Source organism: Triturus cristatus, chromosome 1_2 (assembly GCF_964204655.1).
Source record: "Triturus cristatus chromosome 1_2, aTriCri1.1, whole genome shotgun sequence".
NCBI classification, from domain to species: Eukaryota; Metazoa; Chordata; class Amphibia; order Caudata; family Salamandridae; genus Triturus; species Triturus cristatus.
This window is the reverse complement of record NC_140580.1, coordinates 447965621-447989208: the sequence shown is the minus strand read 5'-3', so window position 1 is coordinate 447989208 and position 23588 is coordinate 447965621. Positions and strand designations below refer to the sequence as shown.

General features: G+C 43.8%; 1 protein-coding gene across 4 annotated transcripts in view; it reads right to left on the bottom strand.

The window, feature by feature from the left end:
* The window catches only part of IDE (insulin degrading enzyme), a 1118175-nt gene that overhangs the window by 276111 nt on the left and 818476 nt on the right, over positions 1–23588 (bottom strand). For all 4 annotated transcript variants that reach the window (XM_085606153.1, XM_085606152.1, XM_085606150.1 and 1 more), the window contains exon 18: positions 11122–11213. In XM_085606153.1, coding sequence (XP_085462279.1) covers positions 11122–11213 — 92 coding nt within the window. The remainder of the gene's footprint in view (positions 1–11121; positions 11214–23588) is intronic.

Here is a 23588-nt window from a genome sequence, read left to right as displayed (position 1 = left end):
AGGGTTAACAATGTAGCAGTTTTGCATGACAGGAACGTTATATCAGTCCTGTAGATGGACTCGACAGGAAGAGCCATTAGTTGTGTCAAAAGGGTGTTCAGTTCCCATTGTCCTAAACAACCCAGTCACACATTCATTCACAATGCCTTGGAAAAGAAGCAAGGATGAAGATGCTGTATGTGGAAATCTTGAAAGGCTAATAGGTAAACTTCAATCAAACTACATTTGAAGCCGTATTTGTGACATGTGGATGGTAAGGAAGTAGCTGGTGACTACCTTGCTGTAAGCGTCACATTCACAAATGTCTCTATTTGACTTCGTAGGTCTGCCTTTGAGGAAGCTCAAGATGGGGCAAGTCCTTCTAGGCATACCAATGAGATGCACAAATGGACAACGTGAGCAAACATTGGTGCGAACCACAACTTGCTTCCCTTACTTTGTTAGAAGGGCTGGGTAGCTCTTAAGGGCAGTTTGTGCTTTGTAAGACAGAGGCTGAAGATCCCTATACCAGTATCACTTGGGTCTGGCTAGAGCCATGTGAATGAACATAAATGACTCCATGTTGGCCTTGCTGATCAGCCTAGAATCAGTGGAAATGGAGGAACAAGGGTAAGCTCACACCCTGCAAAGGTTAATCAAAACCCTTACCCTCTTGACTCTGGTTGCCAGTATCTGCTGAAGGTGAACCAGTTTTTCTTATTGATTATTGTGGCAAACATGGCTAGGTGACCCCAACATCTGATTCTATGTAGCCAGAAAGGGTCTAATTCTCCCTTGTGTCAGTCTCCCTTCAATCAACTCCGCGTATGTTCCCATTTGTGGTTTACACATGGAAAATGTTCTGTTCAAAGGCAGACGTATCCGTCAACTGTGAAGTGTCTACATTCGACCATGCCCTGCGTATTTTTGTGAAAAATGGATGCTATCACGCATGTTTTCACCATTTTGGCAATCGCCTAACTCACCCGGCTAATGCTTGGAGCCCCATCACTGTCCTCCGCTCTAGTAAATTGATGTCTAACCACATATCTTCATCCGCGATAGACCACTGTAAGATAACTTATGTGGGCTCTCCCTACCTCCAACATTCCCCGCCCTCCCGGTCATGGATGAGTCTTTAGTGAGAATCAAGGGGCCGATTATAATGGCGGGCGGATCGCCACCGCCCGCATGGCGATGGCGATCCACCCGCCAAAATCCACCGCCTGCCTCCCATCCGCCCCCGCCACATTACAATGGCGGGGGGACCCTGGTGGACGGAAAGACCATCCGCGGTTTTTCCGCCGGTCGACTCGTCGACCGGGCGGAAGAAGCCTATAACATGGAGGCGGTGTCTGCAAGACACCGCTGCCCATATTATGTAGCAGGCGGTGAATCGCCTTTCCATGGCAGCATTGCCGCCATGGAAAGGCGAGCAGTCTTCACTGTTGGGGGCCCGTAGCGGGCCCCCAGGGTGTTGTGGGGGTGAGGAGTGCACATGGGGGGTACCTATGGTACCCCCCAGCATTTGCAGGCACAAGGTGGCAGGCACCGCGCAGTGCCCATCACGTTGTGCATTTCAAATGCACAACATGCATTTTTTACCTTGCGGCGGGTGCTGCCTGCAGCACCGCCCGCCGCAAAGTAAAGAATGCGGGATGCGCCCGCCAGTGTGGTGGGCGCATCCCAATGCCAACTGCGGGACCGCCGCACCTATAGCAATCTGTCCCTTTAGCCGTTGCGGTGTCGGCCCGCCATTGCAATCGACCCCAAGTGTTGTATTGGTTTCCTCAACGTATGGATAACCTACAAGTTATGCACTTTGTCACAAATGCTACCTATAGTAGTGATATCAAACAGAGCACATCTACCCATGATTCAGTAAACTTCTGCCAGTGAGTGCCTATCTCATCTTTGAAGGGAGTTGTCGAAGTTCACAAAGCAGTCTAAGTGGAATGCATAAGGACAGAATGAACAGGCATAGCCATATGGTGCAGGTTTGGAGTCTATGAAAGTCATTAGTTAGGTTAAGTATATTGTTTACCTTCTTCTGAGAAGGGTTCTCTCTGCCTTCTGTAGTATTCAGAACTGGTACAAAAAAAGACAGAGTGCTGGATTGAGCATTGATTTATCTTGTGTTACTGTCAAACATAATCTGTGGAAAACTGAAAGATAAGCAGAGGTGGACTATTGTTGTGCTAGATTTCATTTAATCTATCAGGTGTCGGTTTCACGTAAGAAAAAACTAGATAGACATTTTGTGAAAAATCAGGTTAAGGATCGGAGGTCAAAGGGGAGAACATTGAATTAAATTGACCTGGCAAGCCATAGAAAAGCAATTGAAACTGTGATGACCAGGGTGGATGGTTATGTGAAAATATATACGATAAAGGTACAGGATGTCTTCCTTCTCGAAGGAACTGGATACCCTCCAGGGGCCAGCATTATGAATGACTGCCTTCAGAAATGTGGTGTGTTGCTGGAGATCCAGGGTGGGCCTCTGGTACTTTTTGACCAGGAAGCACCTCAAGAAGTAGCTGTTGTTTCTTTGCCCTTTGGGTATTGACTTTCATGTGTCTTTCAACAACACAGTATTTCCTGCTGCGGTTCGTGGAAATGTTGGTGCTTTTCTGCAATACAAATGCATTGCCAAAACAATGCTCTCCCATTGCTTTAAGGAACGTGCAATCCTTCCACCCAAATGGGCTTTGGGGTGTGGTGAGGGCAAGCTATGGTAGAGAGTCAGGTTCTCTTGAATAGTTATGGGGACATGGCTTGAGCGTCCCTCTTCCCAGCCAAGTCTAGTAGCCCTGTTAAGGGCAAGGGTGATGGTAGGCACAGGGCTGCTGATATCAAATGCAACACTGATAACCCTGTGGAAAAGATCGGTTTAATCAGCCTCCACAAAAAGTCACGAGATGCAACAATTGCAGGGCTCCTGAAGAATGGCTTGTTTCAGTGTCCCATTAGATTCATCTGAAAATAGCTGCCGCTACCAGCCGGTGTAGTCCTGTGTTTGAGTCTTCCATGATTGTGTCAATCAGAGCCTATGATGTCAGCCCTCCAGATCATAGAATAGATGTATCTTTGGGCTTTTTATCTGCTTCAACTATGTCTAGATATGGCAAGTGGTAATGCTCTACCTAAGGCATAGCACAGCATATGGCTGTGTTGCTGTCTACCTTTCTTGGGATTGCTGATATCATTACTATTTGCATGTCAAATAGAGTGCATACAGGACTGCTTTCCCTCTAGACCTGGGGGAACAGTGCAGGGTAGTGCCAGATTCCTTGACAACCACTCGGCAGCGGCTGAAATTACGGAATCCTTTTGGACAGTTATCAAGGTAGGCTGGGAAATGATCTGGTGCTATTTTTAACTTAAGCCTGGGGATCACCAACAGGTTTGTGTCCAGTAGTGACCAGGCTCTTAAGAATCACACAATAAATACTTTTCGGACGGCATATGTGATTTAAAGAACTTTGATGCTCTCTTTAAGAGACCACAAAAAAGTTCAGTATCAGGAGAAGACTCAAAAGACGACGGAGTTTTCTGACCTTTAGTAGGCACAAGGTATCTGTGGCACTATCTATAGTTTTCTTTCCTTTTGTAGAAACTCATCATCTTCTACATCCTTCTGTTCTTCAGTGTCACTTTCCTATGGCACCACTGTTGTCTCTTTTAAGGCTGCAATCTTTTTAGGCGGGCATGGTAAACTGATACAGGAAATGGAGGTTGCAGCTGTGGAGGTGGTGTTTGTGGAGCATTCTTTTTTTGTCGCAGGGAACCTTGAAGAAAACGTCCATCATTTTGTAAAACAAGAGGAAATCAACAAGTATATGCATCAGTGAAGGCTTTTGAACTAGTGCTTCCAAACCTGTACCAATTCTTCTGCCTAAATTATGAATGATCACACCCTCTTCAGTCTCAAAACGTAAGACAGTCCGGTCCTAATTTACAGCCCCTCTTCTGTGACCACCTTATTGCCTCCTGGTGTACTATCTACCAGAAGGAGAAGAACATGTAGGAGAAGAAATAAGCTGTGAAGGATTTCTACTTTATTATCATTAAGAGAATGCTGTGGCTGATTTGCAGTCCTGTAGATGATGCTACTAAGGCGACTACAATCACTGCTATGACCTTAAAAAGCAGTATCTAGGGGAAAAATTGATTTTGCTTGGTCTCACACCTGTTCTGAGAAAGATAGTAAATCTTAGGTAGACACCACTTTAATAAGCACCTTTTGGTATATTTCTGTGCCTACTGGGAGGGTGCTGCAAATGATACCATTCCTCAGAATAGTCCTCCAAGGTGAGGGCATCGGTAGAAGGATCCCTAAGGGCAAAGATCATTCTCCTCTACTTTTTTCCAAATATCTTGGCAGAAATGCTTGGCAGACTGCAGTCCAGCAGACAATCCTTATGCGTCCTCTGCATAGACATGGAGAAAGACATTTGCCATTGATTAATCACGAGTTAAAAAACATGCTCAATGGTGCAAAAACACAAAGTGGCTAAAATTGTAGGATGTTGCAATCAGACTTGGAGATTGCTATCAAGAAAAGTAAACAAGATATTTTTTTCACTTCAATGAAGTAACAAAAAGAAGAGCTCTGTGCAGGACTCACTCATACATGATGGGCAGTAGAAAAGTGAATCTGATAGAGACTTCTAGCTGCAGATGCCTTACCTTTGAATTTCCCAGGCATCAGGCTGGATCCGGAAACTTTTTCTGAGCAATACCCCTTGCGCACAACATCGGGTGGCTCCATTATCTATCTAGCTGCAGATTCCTTACAGCCCCACCCATGCCTCCCCGCTTTGCGGACTGATGTATTAGGAATAGGGTCGTTTTCCCCTCTTTCAGGGCCCTAGTTTTGCACACAACTTCATCAGTTACTTCATGGCTCTGAGCTTCCGGCGTAGAAAAAACGAAAAGTACTGACGTCCGTGCGCCTGGGTGGCAGCTATATAGGCACTGTGATGTTATATCCGATGCTACCGTCAACGTCACGCGGAGCCGAATGGAGCCACCCGATGTTGTGCGCAAGGGATATTGCCCAGCAAATGTTTCCAGATCCAGCCTGATGCCTAGGAAATTCAAAGGTAAGAAATCTGCAGCTAGATAGAGTCTCTACCAGATAATGCATTACCAAAGGTAAATAACTTGTTCGTTATGACAAACTCTGGAAGAATGGAGTGCTGAGCACACTCACTCCGTTAATTGAGGTTTGAACAAGTAGCAATGATAAGACTGTACTAGCAAATACAATTATTGTCTGCCTACGGGCATGGTAACACTGTTGAGTGCTCAACACTCAATTACTGGGGACTACCAGACTGATGAAGGGGAATGATTAAAGCATGCATGGCTATCGAAGATCGAATGCTGAAAGCACTCTGCTGCTGGTGCTGTTTACCACAGTTTTGCACCCAGTGTTGACAGACTAGTGCAGTTTACCGTGCAAGTTCTTGATCAATGATGCAAAAGCAAATGCTAAAAAAATGAAGCAGACAAGGCTGTTTTAAAAGCCTTCATATACCAAGAGAAACTAAATAAAACCTTTCTTAGGCTGATGAGTGCACATGGTTGGAACACCTTTAGAGAAAGTAAAGTTTTCAAAAAGACTACACACACATCTGATTATATGAAAGGTGGTTAAATGCAATCATCTGCAGAGCAGTGGTAAAATAATTTCCTTCATAAGTGTCAATTCTACAGGAGGATTGCCTGTTGGAAGAATTACCATTGCCCCTGCAGTCCAATTGACTAACGGAAGACATCAACATACTTTGAAGTCTGACAAGGCTGAGAGACAGGTGTTCATTAATATTGTGCCATAAAGGTTTGGTGTATAGTTCTTGCAAACTGCAATTCCGCCCTAACAATATTAATTTGTTAAGAATGCCGTTAGGCCCAGGTGGCAATCTGACAAATGGAAAGAATAACAATCTCTCTGAAAAGAACACAAGTTGAATGAGGTCTAAAACAGTAAGGGTGGGTTCAGGACAGTGTTTGGCACAGAGACCCATCAGTTGTTTCTGAACTGCGCTACCTGGCGTAGAATTTGTGTCACCTAGATATATGTACTTAGGAGCTAGAGTTATTACACAATCTTAAAGTGTGCGGAGGAACAAATGAATGAAAAGCAAATATATGAATTTCTATATAATGTAAGATAGGAAGTAGGGTTAAATCCTTAGAGTCAGCTCTGTCCTTTACGAAAGCAGTAAGAGGTGGAGATATCAAAAGTGTAGTAAGCTCCCCCATTATCCTTGTAAAAAGAAGACCACCTCGAGGGTTCATTTTCACCACAGGAGGGCGGAGGCTTAAATGTCTGCAGGTCGTAATACACTAGTCATACACTGTGTGTACTATAAAAAATGGCTGAAGCGGTTCTTTAAACACTGCAGACTGTGTTTTTGCATTTTGAGTAGTACACTATCAAGGTCTTACTTGCATAGACAATGGCTATCCAGCACCAACCGCCGTGCTTTTCACTGCACAATATTGACAGCCAGAGATGCAGGTGGAAGCTGGATCACATTTCCAGTTCCAGCCTCAATTACAAAACATATACTATTGTTCAAATGTCTCTCTATTACCCAGGTCTCTCTGCTTTGTTAATGAGAAGTGAAAGAGCAGAAGCAGGATCCCTGATGGTGTCTCTGAGTAATGGAAATGCGTGAGATAGATCTGAAAATTCTATCTTCAAAATAGCATTGCCAAAGAACCACAAAGATAACTTACAGAACATGCAGGTTAAAACCTGTACAGCATGGTGTGCTCTCACTATATAGTGACTATATATAGTGACATTTGAAAGAGTTTATAATGAATTTAAGTACTTTGTGAGAAATAATGAGCTACTGTGTAAAACAGAAGGGACGGTCATGTGACACATTTATTCAAGTTAAAGCTCAAGTCTAAGCTGTGGGGAACAATCTAGTTCTTTTGCTGCTTAATTATTTACATTTGTTTTGTTACAAAAGAACAATTATACATGTTACAGGGTCTGAAGAACTCTAAGTGATTCCTAACTATTAATAAGGTGGTCAAATAAATTGTTTTACCTTTTGGAGATCATGACTCAGTTTACTTAAGCACTAATTATTCTCACATAACATATGGGTAAATACCTGTTCACATAATTGCAAACCTGGAAGGTGGCTGTTGAATTGCAATTTTACATCTCATATAATATTCCTACCTAACTCATAGGAGACAATCCAGAAACAAACTGGATGGAATTAGCAGCCATGCTTTCACGTAGGAGTAAATTATGATCAGACAGCCTCTTCAGTCAGCAACATCAAGTATTCAGGGTTGTTTTCCTCCTGGTCCCTTCAACTAGAATGTTTTTCTTTTGACCAGAGAAAAAGTAGCTCTATAAATCTTCAAAACACACAAGAACGCTTTCCCCATGTTTGAAGATTCACAACTAAACAGACTTTCATCGACCGTACCACTAGCTGTACTAAGAACACCTTCTAAATTATTATTTATATATTTTTGTTGTATAATTGAGAACAATAAGTTACTTATTGCAATGAGTTTTCTGGTGGATACTTTAACAGCAAATTCTTCACCTTCAGAATATCGCCCAGGCCTGGGTAACGCAGGTTTTATGCCGATCCATCAAGAGGGGAGCAAAACCTCTCTCAAGTGCTATTAACTTTGGAACTTTTAAATTACAGTGCAAGACATTTGGCAGGCTGTAACATGTTCAGCCCAGTGCATGAATCTAATGTTACATATAGATCAATAACGGTGGGGTTGTTGGGGAAAAGTTAAAAGGGGGGGTAAAAATATACATTTGCAGAAAACCTTCAGCACAGTTATACAGATCTACATAACATTTGGCAGACAGAATATTTAGATTACACTTGATATTTTGAGTTTTATGCAACTCTGTCAAGTTTGGGGTACTTAATAGGAAGAACAAAGAAGTTCTCATAAGAATCTTTGCTGTCCACTACTGAAAGAAGAACTGCTTGGATTTACACAAAACTAGAACTTTACTCAGGTAACTACTTTTGTTTGTTGTAAATCAGATCAGCAGTTGTTGAAAAATTGGTGCTTACATTTTATTTTCAATCTGGACATGAAGAGATTAATTATAGAGCTATCCGAAACGTTAATCCGGGGAGGTCGACAACTGTGTTTGCAACTCTACCGCAAACAGAAAATGAAAAAATATATATACAGCAAACTTGATGGATGTGGGAGCTTTTTGTCCCCACTTTCATCACTCATGTCTGCGAATCTAAAGCTGGGTTTTGGGACCGAAGCTTTCAGATTAGGCACAATTACAGGGTTTAGTCCCAGAGTCCTGAAAAATAAACTGAAGAGAGCCAAAACGGGTGCAGTAGCATCTTCTGACCCACTGGTTTACGGAGGGGTGAATGGCTTCTCAAAGGGACTGCCACAAAGATCAAAATATAAAAAAAGTATATTTTGCTGTGGGGTTCACCAGTCCCAGATTGACCAACAAGAATATTTTCTCTAAAAGTCTTAAAGGGAGGGGTCAAAAGATCGATAGGAAGTATATCTTTTGTTTCTTTCATGGAAGTATATGGCTTCTGGGTCAGACTGCGTGTTGCTTGTTTGGCGTTAGTATGAAAGCAGAACAAGATGGCGTTACTTGTATACGGAAGAGGGAGTAACAAGTGAAGGTTGCCGATGCGGCGGGATTGCTGGTAGGAGACTAAGATGCTTGATTGCCTCTAAAATGAGCCAGGGAGGATATTGGAATGCTCCTCTTCTACTGCTGGGGAGGATTTTACCATTTTGGGAATGCACAATTTAATGGGTGACGGTTTGTCCGATTGTGACTTAAAATATCGACCAAAAACAACAGTTGATGGACAGAATGCAGAACAATGTCATACATTCACCCCAGTACAGAGATCTGGTCCTAAATCCATCGTTTTTTTGCTCACCATGCCATTCCAGTTTGAACCCAGCCATATGCAAATCAATCTTGACCCTGTGCCTTATGGGAACAGTCCAGCCCGAACTGCCAAGCCAGGTCCTCCCTGGACTGGAACCAAGCATCCTAGGACCGGTTTCGGGGTTTCCCCCTTCTTCAGCTAGGATAGCTTGATTCCAGTGGCATGGAGAGCACGGGACTCACGTCTGAGCATATCCGTCTCACTCGGGGTGACAAATGCAAAAACAACAGTTGATGGACAGAATGCAGAACAATGTCATACATTCACCCCAGTACAGAAATCTGGGCCTAAATCAATAGTTTTTTTGCTCACCATGCCGTTCCAGTCTGTACTGGGATGAATGTTTGTAAACTGTAATGGCATGGTGAGCTAAAAAACGATGGATTTAGGCCCAGATTGTAAAATAAATATATAAAAAAAATAATAATACATACATAACTTAGCATTTAAAAAAACGTACAAATTCACTAAAAAAACCATAGGTCTCACACACGTTACAGTTAGGAATTAGCATTTAAAAAACCTTGCAAATTCACTTAAAAAACCATAGGTTTCACACATGTTATAGTTAGGTGGATATTTCACTCGTAAAAAACCAATGAAATTCCCCCGTTATAGTTAGTTCAGATAACTATAACTCGCGCGACCGCCACTCTATCACAAGGATGATGTCATCAGTGATGTCAAGAGTGATGCCACTGACCATGTCATGAGTGATGTAATATGTGACATCATGAGCAGAGGATTGCGGGCGCGCGAGTTATAGTTTTCAGAACTAACTATAACGGGGGAATTTTATTGTTTTTTTACGAGTGAAATATCCACCTAACTATAACGTGTGAAACCTATGGTTTTTTAAGTGAATATATATATACACACACACACACCCTATACTGTAAGAAGAACGTAAGAAATATTTAAGTTCAATCTGACAAAATCATAGGATGGACAATAAAATCCATGTCTATTATGAGGAAAAGTTAAAATCTTTGGCATGGTCAACCACAGCGCCGTCAGATACAATTTTAGAACAACCTTGTCCTACGACTATAAACTAAACTCTTGATACATTGGTTGCTATATATAAAGTCTCAGGCTTGGGGCTGATCTAAATTAATTTTACACAGTATTCTTTAATTTGTACTGTACTTAAATTGTTTTATACATTTTAAATCACATAATTTTATTGACCGTTACCGAACATTGGATTAAAATATAATTCGTATTGTTCTAGTCTAACTAATGAATTCGGTTTTATGTTAATACTGTAAATTTTGTGAGAAAATCTAATACAATAAAGTGTTTCATTCGAAGCACTGGGGTGTGATCATATACGGCTATTAATATTACACCCAGGTAGGCACTGAAGTCTATCTAGCTGGAGCTGTGACACCACTTTTCCGGATCCAGTCCGGCAACTGGGGGAGATTTGTTAGGTGATTAATCCACCGGTGGAAGAATCAATCCATATACAATAGTACAAAATAATATTTTGCACTTTATGAGCCATGGCTTTACTGATGTTTACTCAGAGGGTATGCAAAGCAAACAAATACGATAGTTGCCTTTACCATTTGGAGTCTGTCTACATGCGATATGCTGGCTTTCCCTTGACTTGATTCTCTATCTATTGGCCAATGCTTCAATCCCATCCCTTTCTTTCTGAAACCGCTTTACTGCTGCTGACAACCTTCTGAGATCCAGATACAAAAACAGTGTGTAAACAATGCAGTGGAAGTGAGCATTTTTCACAATCATTCACATGACATCATTTTACATTACATGCTAAAGCACATCAACGCATGCATCACAATTTTGAAGAAGATACAGTTTCAGCCCATAAGCCTTACCTCATTCTTACACATGAGTATGCGCACAGACAATTTACATAAAGCTGTTTTTCAACAATCCCTCGCAGGTATGTTTTTTATGAGGATGACATGCCTATTACCAGCATTGAACTGTCATCACAGACACTAGTAGAGCAGGGCAGAATTGCGGAGGAAAATTGGTACTAATGGCCGTAATGACTACTGTACAAGCTTGGACATTGTGTTTAGATCGAAAATGCAATGGAAAATACAAAACATATTTACACAAATAAGCCTTAAGGTGTGTAGCACCATTGACTTTTCTTCACCATATTCGACTAGAACGTCAACATCAAATATTAATTGAAGGAACCAACCTGCTTTGTAATATTGCCATGTAGAAGTGCTTCGATGTGTAATCGTGATAACAGTTGTGGTATAAAGGCCTTTAGTCTGGGAAGAGTGACATCTAAAATGAATATAGGAACCAGTAAGTAAAAATGGCACTTACCCATCAATATTAACAAACACGAAGGGGTAATTTGCACTTTTTCTTTGAACAAATAAGTAATAAGCTTTAAACAAAAGCAGATTAGGTTTGCAAAAAAATATGTTGATAACTGCATACATCCCTTTACACGTCAGTGGGCACTGCTTAACATCAACATTAAATATGACCAAGATTCAAAGAGGCAAACTCCTCAAAACATGAGCGGTCTCCACATTATATGGAACATTAGCGTGATAAAATAAGTCCATTATATTTCAGAACGACTTCAGTGGTAGTCCTCGCCGGTTCCAAGGACAGATTTACTGCACTACAGGCAGAATGAATATGCTACTTACCAGTATGCATCTGTTCTTGGCATGTAGGGCTGCTGACATTCATATCTGTGCATAGATCGCCGCCTAGTGTTGGGTCCGGATGTTTGCACGTTGTTGTCCTGGAAGAGTCTTCGAAGTATCCTGGGATAGGTGACTCCTCCCCTGGACTACAGTGCGCATGGGCATCCTCTCCATCCTCAGATTGTTTTTCGCCATTGTGGCAGTGATGGAGTAGATACAGAAAGTGATGACCATGCTTACAGTAATTCTGAGAGCTGCAGCTGTTACAGGCGCCGGGGAGGAGGGAGGGCGATATGAATGTCAGCAGCCCTACATGCCAAGAACAGATGCATACTGGTAAGTAGCATATTCAGTTCGAGGCATGTGGGCTGCTGAATTTATATCTGTGCATAGAATATATAGCAGTGCCCTCTTATTAGCGGCGGCTACCAGTGCCAGCTGCAGCGGTCTGAAAAAGAGTTTTGAGAACAGCCTGTCCTACAGCTGCCTGCTGTTTTGATTGCACATCTACACAATAGTGTTTGGTAAATGTATGTGTAGTGGACCAGGTGGCTGCTCTACATATGTCATGCAAAGGAATGTTTCCTAGGAAAGCCATTGAGGCCCCTAACTTACGTGTTGAGTGGGCTCGTGGGGGAATCGTTAAAGTACGTTTAGCCTTTTGATAGCAAATTTGGATACATTTAACGATCCATCTGGCTATTCCTGCTTTGGAGATAGCGTTACCTTTGTGGTGTGGGGCAAAGGCAACGAAACGTTGTTGTGTTTTCCTAAAGGGTTTGGTTCTGTCGATATAATACATGAGGGCCCTTTTGACATCTAGTGTGTGGAGTGCCCTTTCTGCGACAGTTTGTGGGTTTTGGAAGAAAACGGGCAGTTCAATGGTTTGATTCATGTGGAACTGCGATACCACCTTTGGCATGAATTTGGGGTTGGTACGTAGTACGACCCTGTTGGCGTGAACCTGTATAAATGGCTCTTGAACGGTTAGTGCCTGGAGTTCACTAACTCTCCTCAAAGAAGTGATCGCTACTAGGAAAGCTACTTTCCAGGTAAGGAATTGAATCTCGCATGAGTGTAGAGGTTCAAAGGGTGGACCCATCAGGCGTGTGAGGACCAAGTTGAGGTTCCACATCGGAGCCGGTGGGTGGCTTGGTGGAATGACTCGTTTGAGTCCTTCCAAGAATGCTTTGATGGCAGGCACTCTGAATAGAGAGAGGTGCTGCCTGGTCTGCAGATAGGCTGATATTGCGGTCAAATGGACACGTATAGAGGTGTACGCCAGATTGCATCGGTATAGGTGTAATAGGTAACAAATAATGTTTTGGATGGATGCGTCTAGCGGGTTAATGTCATTATTATTGCAATAAATGACGAACCTCTTCCATTTGGCTGCATAGCAAGCTCTGGTAGTGGGTCGCCTGGCCTCCTTAATGATGTCCATACAGTCAGGTGGCAGGTTGAGGTAGCCAAACTCTAGGACTTCAGGAGCCAGATTGCCAGGTTCAGCTGTTGCGGATCTGGGTGCTGAATCTCTCCATGGTTCTGCGTCAAATGCTCGGGTTTGATCCGCAGCCTTTGATGCGGCACCACGGAAAGTTCGAGAAAGGTGGTGTACCACGGCTGGCGTGCCCACGTTGGAGCAACCAGGACGAGCGTCAGTGAGTGTTGCCGCAGTTTGCGTGCCACTAGCGGTATCAGTGGTGCTGGGGGAAAAGCGTACGCAAATCTGCCGGACCAGTTCATCCATATCGCATTGCCCTGCGACTGCGGATGTGGGAACCTGGCGGCAAAGCTTTGGCATTTTGCGTTTTCGCTTGTCGCGAATAGGTCTATCTCTGGATGACCCCACTGCTGGAAGTACGGTTGGAGTACTGATGGGTGTAACTCCCACTCGTGCATCTGATGGCTGTGTCTGCTGAGCAGATCCGCCATCTGGTTGTCTTTGCCGGGGAGGTGTTCTGCCATGAGGAACATGTTCCTCTGAATGGCCCACTTCCACATGCTCTGAGCCAGATGAGACAACTGTGGAGAGTGTGTTCCTCCCTGCTTCTGTATGTAGTACATGGCAGTCATGTTGTCCGTCCGGATCAACACGACTTTGTTGCACAAGTGTACTTTGAATGCTTTCATAGCGAGGAAGATCGCCATTAGCTCTAGAAGGTTGATGTGCATCTTCTTTTGTTGTTGTGTCCATAGTCCCTGCACTGTGTAATGGAGTACATGAGCTCCCCATCCCTGGAGAGACGCGTCCGCCGTCAGTATTATCTGTGGGACAGGCTCTTGGAACGGTTGGCCCTTGCAAAGGTTTTGTGGATTCCACCAATGCAGAGAGTTGTATGCCCGACCGCTCACCAACACTAGGTTTTTCAACTGTCCTTGAGCCTGATTCCACTGACGTGCTAAGCACTCCTGAAGCGGGCGCATATGTAGTCTCGCGTGTGGGACTATGAAGATGCAGGAGGCCATCATGCCTATCAACTGCATGAACACTCGCGCGGGCAGGGAGTGTTGTGGTTTGAACTTGGAAATCAGCATTTGCATGCTGTTGATTCTCACTAAATTTGGCTGAGCTGTGGCACCAGAGTGTCTATAGTCGCACCTAGGTACTGTTGTACGTGTGCGGGCTGGAGATGGGATTTTGGGTAATTTAGTGAGAACCCCAGACTGTGAAGGAGGTGAATGGTGCGGGACATGTGGCTGGCACATTGCTGGGCTGACTTCGCTTGAACGAGCCAGTCGTCCAGGTAAGGGTAGACGTGTATGTGCTGCCTCCGTAGATGTGCCGCCACAGTAGCTAGGCACTTTGTAAACACCCTTGGTGCCGTTGTCACGCCGAAGGGAAGGACTCTGAATTGGTAGTGCTGTCCTTGAACAGTGAACCGGAGGTATTTTTTGTGTGATGGGTGAATGGGTATGTGGAAATACGCATCCTTGAGGTCCAGTGTGGCTAGAAAGTCTCCCTGCTTGAGCAGCGGGAGGACTTGCTGGAGAGTGAGCATGTGAAAATGCTCAGAAAGAATGTATCTGTTTAGGGGTCTCAGGTCTAATATAGGTCTGAGTGACCCGTCCTTCTTCGGTATTAAAAAGTACAGGGAGTACACCCCCGTACCTTGCTCGTGGACGGGTACGACCTCTATTGCGCCTTTTAGAAGCATGCTTTGCACCTCCTGCTGTAAGAGCGTTAAGTGCTCTGAGGACATAGGACGGTTTTTTGGAGGTATTGTGGGTGGAGTGGAGGTTAGTTCTAGACAGTAACCGTATTTGACAATATCTTTGACCCACCTGTCCGTGGTGATGGAGTTCCACGTGGACAGGAACCTTTGTAGCCTTCCCCCGACAGGTGTTATGTGGTCGGGAGGAAGGGAGAGGGCGTCACTGCTTGTTCTTGGGGGAGGACCTGGTGTTTCCGTAGCCGCGTCCTCTGCCCTTTGTACTGGAGCCACGATATCCACCCCGGGTGTTTTTATCGTAGGTGGTTTGTGTATTGCTCTTGTTGTATGTTTGCTGTGACCCCTGTCCTCTACCTGCTCCTCTATTTCCGGGGCGACGAAAGGAGCCGCTCCGAAAGGACTGAGTCTGGAGAGCCCCCATGGACTTTGCAGTGTCCGTGTCCTTCTTTATTTTCTCTAGGGTGGTGTCAACCTCCGGGCCGAAAAAATAGTCGGGGTTGACAGGCTGGTTGAGTATGTTGTTTTGCACCTCAGGTTTGAATCCGGAGATTCGTAACCAGGCATGTCGTCGCAGCATGACGCTAGTGTTTATGGCCCTGGCAGCTGTGTCTGCGGCATCCAGCGCGCACTTGATGGATGCGTTTGTGAGGAGCTGTCCCTCCCTGATGAGGATCTCTGCACCTTCTCTGAATTGGTCAGGGAGATGTTGGATTAGCTGCTCTAATGTGTCGTAGTGCGCTCTATCGTAGCGAGCGAGGAGTGCTTGAGTATTGGCAATGCGCCATATGTTGGCTGCCTGGGCGGCAACCCGTTTGCCAGAGGTCTCTAACACCTTGGACTCTTTGTCCGGGGGAGGAGCGTCACCTGTTGTTTGTGAGTGTGCCCTCTTGCGAGCATTCGCAACGACAATCGAATCCAGAGGTAATTGGCCTCTGATGTAAGTAGGGTCCCCAGGCGCTGATCTGTATTTTTTGTCGATCCTGGGGTTTATCACTCTTGCCCTGGTGGGTTCCTTGAAGATGTCCTTTGCTGGTTTGAGGACACCCTTCAACATGGGTAGAGTTTTTATATTTCTTTCTGAGGATGCAAAAGTATCCATAAGAAAGTCGTCCTCGACGGTGTCCGAGTGAAGTTGCACCCCATGATTTGCCGCAGCACGTTCAATTAGAGCGTTGAACGCTGCCGTGTCCTCTGTGGGAGATGTTTTTGCTCCATAGAGTTGCAGGTCTTGTGCATCCATAGGTGCACCTGGGTCCACAGGGTCATCCCAAGTTTGATCAGGGTCCTGTTGGCCGTCAGGGTCCATGTCTCCGGGGTAGGGGACTTGGTCACCCATGTAGTCCCCCAACGCTTCCGTGTCGGAGTGTGTGGGAGAGAAGGATTGTGGATCCTGGTAGGGTGAGTGGAAAGGTTCGTAAAGAACTGGTTCTGAAGCCACAGGCAGCTTTCTTTTGAGTGGAATCCTGAAGGAGTCCAAAGCCGGCTCCGAAGTTATTTTCCGTTTGTGGATAATCATCCTGCCGGTGTCGGCGTCGATTATATGCGATGGAGACGTCTCCGCAGAGTGTTCGGCAGGCGTGATCGTGGTATGGGTCACCCGTGTCCTGATTTGGAACATTTTCGGGGCCGTGGATGGTGGCAGGCCAAAAGTAATGTTGGCTGGTGTCGAAGAGGCTGCTGGAGCTTTAATTGGCTCGGAGCCCGACGTGTCCTGGAGGACCATTTTCTTTTTGGTGCTTTGCGCAGCAATGGGTCGCGTTTGGAGCGCCCTCGAGTCTTTCGCGCCGACCGGTTCTGTTGAGGCGGTCGTGGATTTTTTCGGCGCCGGTTGGTCATCGAGTCGAGGGGCGGGAGTGGCCGTCGACTTCTTCGATGATTGTGGCTTAGATGTCGCCGTGGAAGCGGTGTGAGACGCAGCAGGCTGTTTGACCTTTGGGGTCGGAGTCGATTGCGTCGGTGCCGGGAGCCGAGCAGATTTGGTGGTACCGAAGGCCTTCTTCCTTATGTCGACTCCGACGTCGGCCGCTTCGAGTTCGGCACCAAAGTCTCGTTTGGTGCGCTCGGTGCCGATGTGTTTTGCTGGCGTCGAAGGTGTGGAGGGCCTCGATCCGACCAGCGCCACTTTCGGTTTCAAGTGAACCAATACAGCTTTCGGTTTCGGTTTTAAAGAAGGGAAACCAGCCACTTTGGGCATTAATGGCTGCCGCTGAATGTCCGAGGCCGGGCCCGAGGGCGGGGCCGAAGAACTGCGGGATAGGTCTTGGGTAAGGCCCGAAGGCGATCCCTCGACCGGAGCCATAGACTGTTGCACTGGGCTTTCTTCAGTCTGAACGGGTAGGCCTTGCTCGTCACCGGAGCTACTCTCTTCGGCCCCTAAGGCCTCATTGTAGTCTCCTACCTCGGTGTCGTCTTCATCTCTGTGAAAGAGTGCTTCATCGACGTCTTCCGATCCGGAGTCATGTTCGGAAACGGGACTGGAGGGTAGGTTCTCCACTTCTTCGACATCTTCGGTCTCGGCGTTGAAGATGTCGGCCGAGGCCGGTGCCGCTTGCTGCGCCTCGAGTCTCGCCGCTCGTCGATTCCGTAGAGTCTTCTTGGATCGAAATCTGGCACAGGCCATGCATGTAGATTCGTCGTGATCCGGTGAAAGGCATTTGTTGCACACCGGATGGACGTCGACGTGGGGGTATTTCGCATTGCATACCTGACACCTCTTGAATGGTGTCCTCGATTCCATCGCTGATGTCGAATCGACGGTCGGGTAAGATGCGAAAGTTTGTTCTAGAAGTTAGTAAACTAACAAAGATACTATCGATACCGATCGAGAACAGTACCGACGCGAGCTAAAGGCCTTTTGGCCTGAAAACAGGTTTTCCTAACTTGAGTCAAGATAACACATCCGAACCCAATGGCGGAAAAAAACAATCTGAGGATGGAGAGGATGCCCATGCGCACTGTAGTCCAGGGGAGGAGTCACCTATCCCAGGATACTTCGAAGACTCTTCCAGGACAACAACGTGCAAACATCCGGACCCAACACTAGGCGGCGATCTATGCACAGATATGAATTCAGCAGCCCACATGCCTCGAACACATACTCTACTACACCTGCTTGTGTTTCCTCAACTTTGTCCCTTTGTAAAGGTTGCAAAAAAGGTACCTGGTTTTCCTTTAAAACATTTAGTTTCTCCTTACCAAGCGAATTTCCATGCAAATATTTAGGTTAAAACAAACTTTCTGGGTGTTACTTGGTCTTAAATGTTACATAGTACAAGGGATCCTATAATCCCTGTATTAAAGCGCAACTCTAATTTTCTTACTAAAGGCAACTGTAATAAAGAAACAATATAGCCGAATGTAATTACATCTACGTGGAGGACTTGAACATCTCTAAGTGCAGCCTCTCAGGGACGAGTGCATGTGGTTTTACCGATATCACAGGTAATAATCAACATAATTTCCCCCCTGACAGCTATGGGGAACGGTTAGATGGGCTTCTGTGTAAATACAATTTAGAAATACTAGTAACTAACTGTAAAGAGGGCGATACACCAAAACCCACTTTTCAAGGCAGAGAAAGCTCATGATGCATTGACCATATCATAATGTCAACAAATGGTCTGAAATATCTACTTTACATTGAATTTACAAGCTACAGTGAACATGCTTCTATAGCACTGTCCTCAAGTGTTAAAACAAGCAGAATTGAGGAATTATTACTGCCACCTAATATAGCTGTAGCCGGGAAAAATGTTATCAGTATAAAATGGACAGGGATAAATGGAAATATTTTGTTGGAAACTATGCATAAAGACAGAGAAAGCTTCCTTGTCTGCACAAATATTGATTCTTCTCCCAACATGGTTGTGGCTGCGTATGGTAAAATTACAATGGCTATAGCCTCTAACTTATGAAGGGATAGTATGGCTAAAAAGAGGCAGACCAAGGGATGGTTTGAACATGAATGTACACGGTATAAACAAGAATTTAAAAAAAAGCTTTACACATGAACAACAGAGATAGGCCAGAAATTAAGCGACTCAGACTAATATATAACCAAGCATTAAAACGGAGGAAGGAAGATGTACAAGAGCAGGCCTGGTCCAATTTGAACCAGGCTGCTGATACAAGGGACTCCATATTAATCTGGAAGTTGGTAAATTCACCTCTATGGAAAGAAGAACAAGACCCTACAGTCGAAACAGTTATCGCCCCTTGTGACTGGCTAACACACTTTAATGGAATGTTTAATACACCAAGTAATAATATAGGAGAGTCAGCCCTAAAGACCCAATCTCTTCACAGAAGATTAGTCTAGAGGAGGTCATATTAGCAATCAATAAAATGAAATGTGGTAAGGCCCCGGGACCTGATGGGGTCTCAACAGATGCATACAAAGCTCACATGACGTTATGGGCACCAACACTAACCTAGGTTTGTAATGCAGCCGCCAAACGCTGCGTCCCAAAAACATGGATGGATAGTATAATCGTCCCAATTTTACAAAAAAGGGCAGGGGGGGGGGGGGGGTAAGATGCTACCGTCCCATATCCCTTCTGGACTCCTCCATTAAGATAATGTGACGAATAGTACTCGAGAGACTGGAGATATGGGCCACTGACAATAACATCTTGACCGATTCCCAATATGGTTTCAGGTAGGAGATGGGGACGGTTGAACAATGCATTAATCTGAATCTACTTATTGGCAAGTACACGTTGGCCAAGTAAGAACATATCTATCTCTACTTTGCTGACCTAAGTTGCGCTTTCGATTGTGTAAATCGCGCTAAACTATGGGAAACAATGACCGAAATGGGCACCCCGGAAGATATTGTATCACTCTTGTCACAATTATATGCAACATTGACTGCAAGATTAAGATATGGGTGGGAAGGTGAGTGCACTCCAAGTTTTAAGGTATCTAGGGGCATAAGACAAGGCTGTGTCCTTGCACGCTTCCTCTTCTCATTGTATATTAATGGGATAGATAAAATCCTCCAAAAGCTGAATACTGATGCCCTGAAAGTGGGCCCCTACCCAACCCCTTTGCTCCTGTACACAGACGATGCAGTCTTAATAGCCAGTACTGCAAATGGCTTACAACATCTAATTGATGCTTTTGTCTCATACATGGAGCAAAGAGACTTAAAATGTAATTTAACCAAGATGTTTGTGATGGTCTGTGGACGGGGGAGGGCCAAGAAAAAGAGTCATCTTGTGAAGGAATATAAGTTGGCTGAAGTCCAAAGATTTTCCTATCTAGGTGTATTGTTTTTGTGATAACAGTAATTGGGACCCGCAAATAGACCAGATAAGACTTAATTTAATTTGAACTGTGGAGGCTATTTGTAGGTTTCCTAACAAGATATGTAGTAGACCCATACACAATACGTTCAAACTACACAGCAGTACATGCATACCAGTAGCAACTATACATATAAGTATACGTAGAAGTAGTGCTATAGTGTGGGGCAATGTCAACACACTCACATTACAAACCTGTGAAAATGATTTTTTTGCCGCCTGCTGGCAGTACCAAGGTCTACTTCTGTGTATATCTTACATAAGGAACTGGATGCATAATATGTCGCCGAATTAATACAAGAAAGAGCTTTATGTTCCTGGTATGACATCTGGTGCAAGGAGGGAACAAAGTTTACCAGGGATATAATTGAGGATTGCCTAGCCTTGGATCACTTCAAGAAAATCCCATGGTTAGCATATATGGATAAGTGACTCAAAGATGTTGACGAAGATCTATCAGTGATAAAACCTGCAAGTATATTGCAGTATGGCAAAAAAGAAGTTACAACAATCCATTTGGAGAAACAGTACCAAGATAGATAGTAGAGAAGGGGAAAAACAAGTGTGTAAAGATATATGAGATATATGACTAGTACAACCTTCTCAGGGCTACCTGAATACCTATTCAAAGTCATAAATGTGCAAGCCAGATTCTATTTGGCTAGGTAGCGGCTGGGCACAATTCACAAACTGGTGGTATTTTCAAGACATGAAAAATGGAAGAAAATAATCCACAGGTGTCCATGCGATAGGAAAACTACCCAGTATACTATGCTCTTTTGTAGGACAGACCTATGACCAAATTTGGTAACCAAGAAACTTTCTTTAATAAGGATGCCATGGATTTTATATGTTCTCTTAAAAGTGAAATAGAATGCCGAGCTTTTGTAGGCTATATTACTCAGACTATAAATAAAAGGAAATCCTTTGTACATTTGGATAAATCGGTTAATGAAGAAGATTGAAACTTAGTTTAAGGATGATAAGCCTTTTTAATTGTGAGATAGTAAGATGATTTTTAACGATGGATTTTTATCAATTATTTTATTGAATGAGCTTTTACACTATAAAGCATGGAACTAGGGTTAATATTTTATCTCATGATGTTTTTTTAATGTATTTTTATGGATCGACAAAAAGATTCTGAACAAAGTTATTTTGAATTTAATTGTATATAGCCACTCAGCTGCAGTATCTTTTTTTTTTTTACATTGAGTTCAGATGCTACAATGCTTGCTGCCAGAGGCAGCAGTAAGGATGAAACACAGGTCATGTAGCACAATTGTAGCAAAGTTTAAACAAGGAAAATAGGAACTGGGTTTTCTTTCTTCTGATATATCTGTTTGAAGAGAAGTGTTCAGCAGAAAGACGATATTTATGGCAACATTTTCATTTATTTTACACTATACGTCATTACAGAAAAGAGAAGTTCTTCAGATTTCAACACTTTTTTATTTGACTTCGATGAAATTGTTCCTAATATATTTTGGCTAAAACTATAATCTCCTTTTTGATGTGCTAAATTTCACAGTACAGGTCCTGCTTTTATTCTCCGTGTCTGCAATGAATATGAAAAAGCAACACACCAGGATTTAAAATGTTTGCGAGAGGTGTGATACTGTGATGATAAAATACCCCCCTGCTTTACATTAAAAAGATATTTAAAGTCATCTTGGAGTTCTGTGACTTTATAAAGGAACTCTGCTTTCGGCATAGTTCCTCTATATCATGGATACTCACAAACATTTGCCGAGGGGCCACAAAGTACGGCCTGTGGTGTGACTGAGGGCTGCACTGATGCCAGCAGGGTGCGGTAGGGGGTCTGGGTGGATCAGGGATTGTGCAGGATAATAAATGCTTGCCTGTTTAACATTTTTTCTGAATATTAGTGTTCAGCAACTAAACAGCAGCTTGTGCTGCTGTTCACTACGGGGGCAGCATGTAAAGGTCAAGAGGGCCGCAAGTGGCCTCCAGGCGGTACTTGGCATATCACTGCTCTATATGGTCATGGAACTGTGATTTGCAATATCCTTATAATGTACAGTAGGGGGCACTTTAGCCCATATATATTTTGAAAACGTTTATTGGAACACAAAGCCTTTTGTAGCAGTTGTCAATTTTTTTAACATGCCTTTATGAAAAAATCTATAGAGCGAAAGCTGGGGGTAGCCCACTATATGGGGCGGAGCTCTGGGGCCACACATGTCTAACTAAGCTTAGCTCAGTGGAAAATATCTTCCTTAGAGCACTGGTAGATCTCCCTAGGAGTACACCTTTGCTACCGCTATGACATGATTTGGGAATTCTACCCATAGTTACCAAGGCTCTGCAAAGGCCATTGTTGTACTGGCTAAGATTTAACATGACTCCAGCCCTTGATAGCTACAACAAAGCCTTTTTAGAGAGTGTGAAATTAGACAAATCCCACAAGATTGAGTGGATAAAGTATATAAAACATACACTTAGCGAGCTAGGTCTGGGGAAGTCCTGGGGGGCAATGAAGCTCAATCAACCCATCTCACGAGGGTTGTCCTTAAAGAAACCTTCATGGGGCAAAAATAGGAACAGGAAATAAAACAATTATGGCTCCCTTTCCAGTATTTTAATAGACATCAAGCCTCAGGTGGTATTTGAACCCTTTCTTAATTACCAGATTGTCCCAGCTGCCAGAAAGTTATTTCTAAAGTTAAGATACAGCACTCTATCTCTGTTTTCCTTTTGTGCCAGATGGAAGAGCAATGCTATTAGCAGCACCATCATTCCGGTATGCCAGTTGGCAGAAGAGACGCTTTCAAATTTTATCTTCTTTTGCCCTGGTTATGCCTGGCCTAGTCGTTCCTGGATCATCCTGCTATGTAGACCGCTTGGTGGCGGACATTTTCTACAGGTGCTCAGACTTTTATGCATGGAGACAAAGGAACTGGTAGTTTGTGCTGTTGCTCAATGTCTTCAATGGAGTTAGGTCATAAGAGTTCAGTCCATGGCCACATTTGGCTTGATGTCTGGAAATAGTAAGGCATAAGTTTGTTTTCTTGTTTTTTAGTGAAGCTGTAAATGAAACTCTCTGGGTTATTGAGATGTGAATCTGCTGGATATACTTATTGGATAAAAAAAATTATTTGTCCCCTTTTTTTTTAGTCACATTGTCTTATTGAATATTTTTTTATATCTTTTAACTTAATGATTTTATACGTATTGCATCGGTTTGTATATTTTTATATATTTTATTGTATTTTATGTATTGTCTTTTGTGCTTTTATGGTTGAAAACAACAAATAAAGCGGATGATGATGAAACATTGATATAAGGAAAACAGTTATTTATACCAGCAGGGCCACTGGAATGATGCTATTCTACTGCTTTGGCGCCCCGCTCAAGGACTGCCAAACTCACCCACCAGATTACAAGTAATCTTGTGGTCTGGCAGGTGGTCCTTTGGTGTTTCCAGAGTGGTGCCTATTAAAAAAGCACTGGTAAAGCCTGTAAAGTCCATGCCGTGCAGGAAAGGGAGTGAAAGCA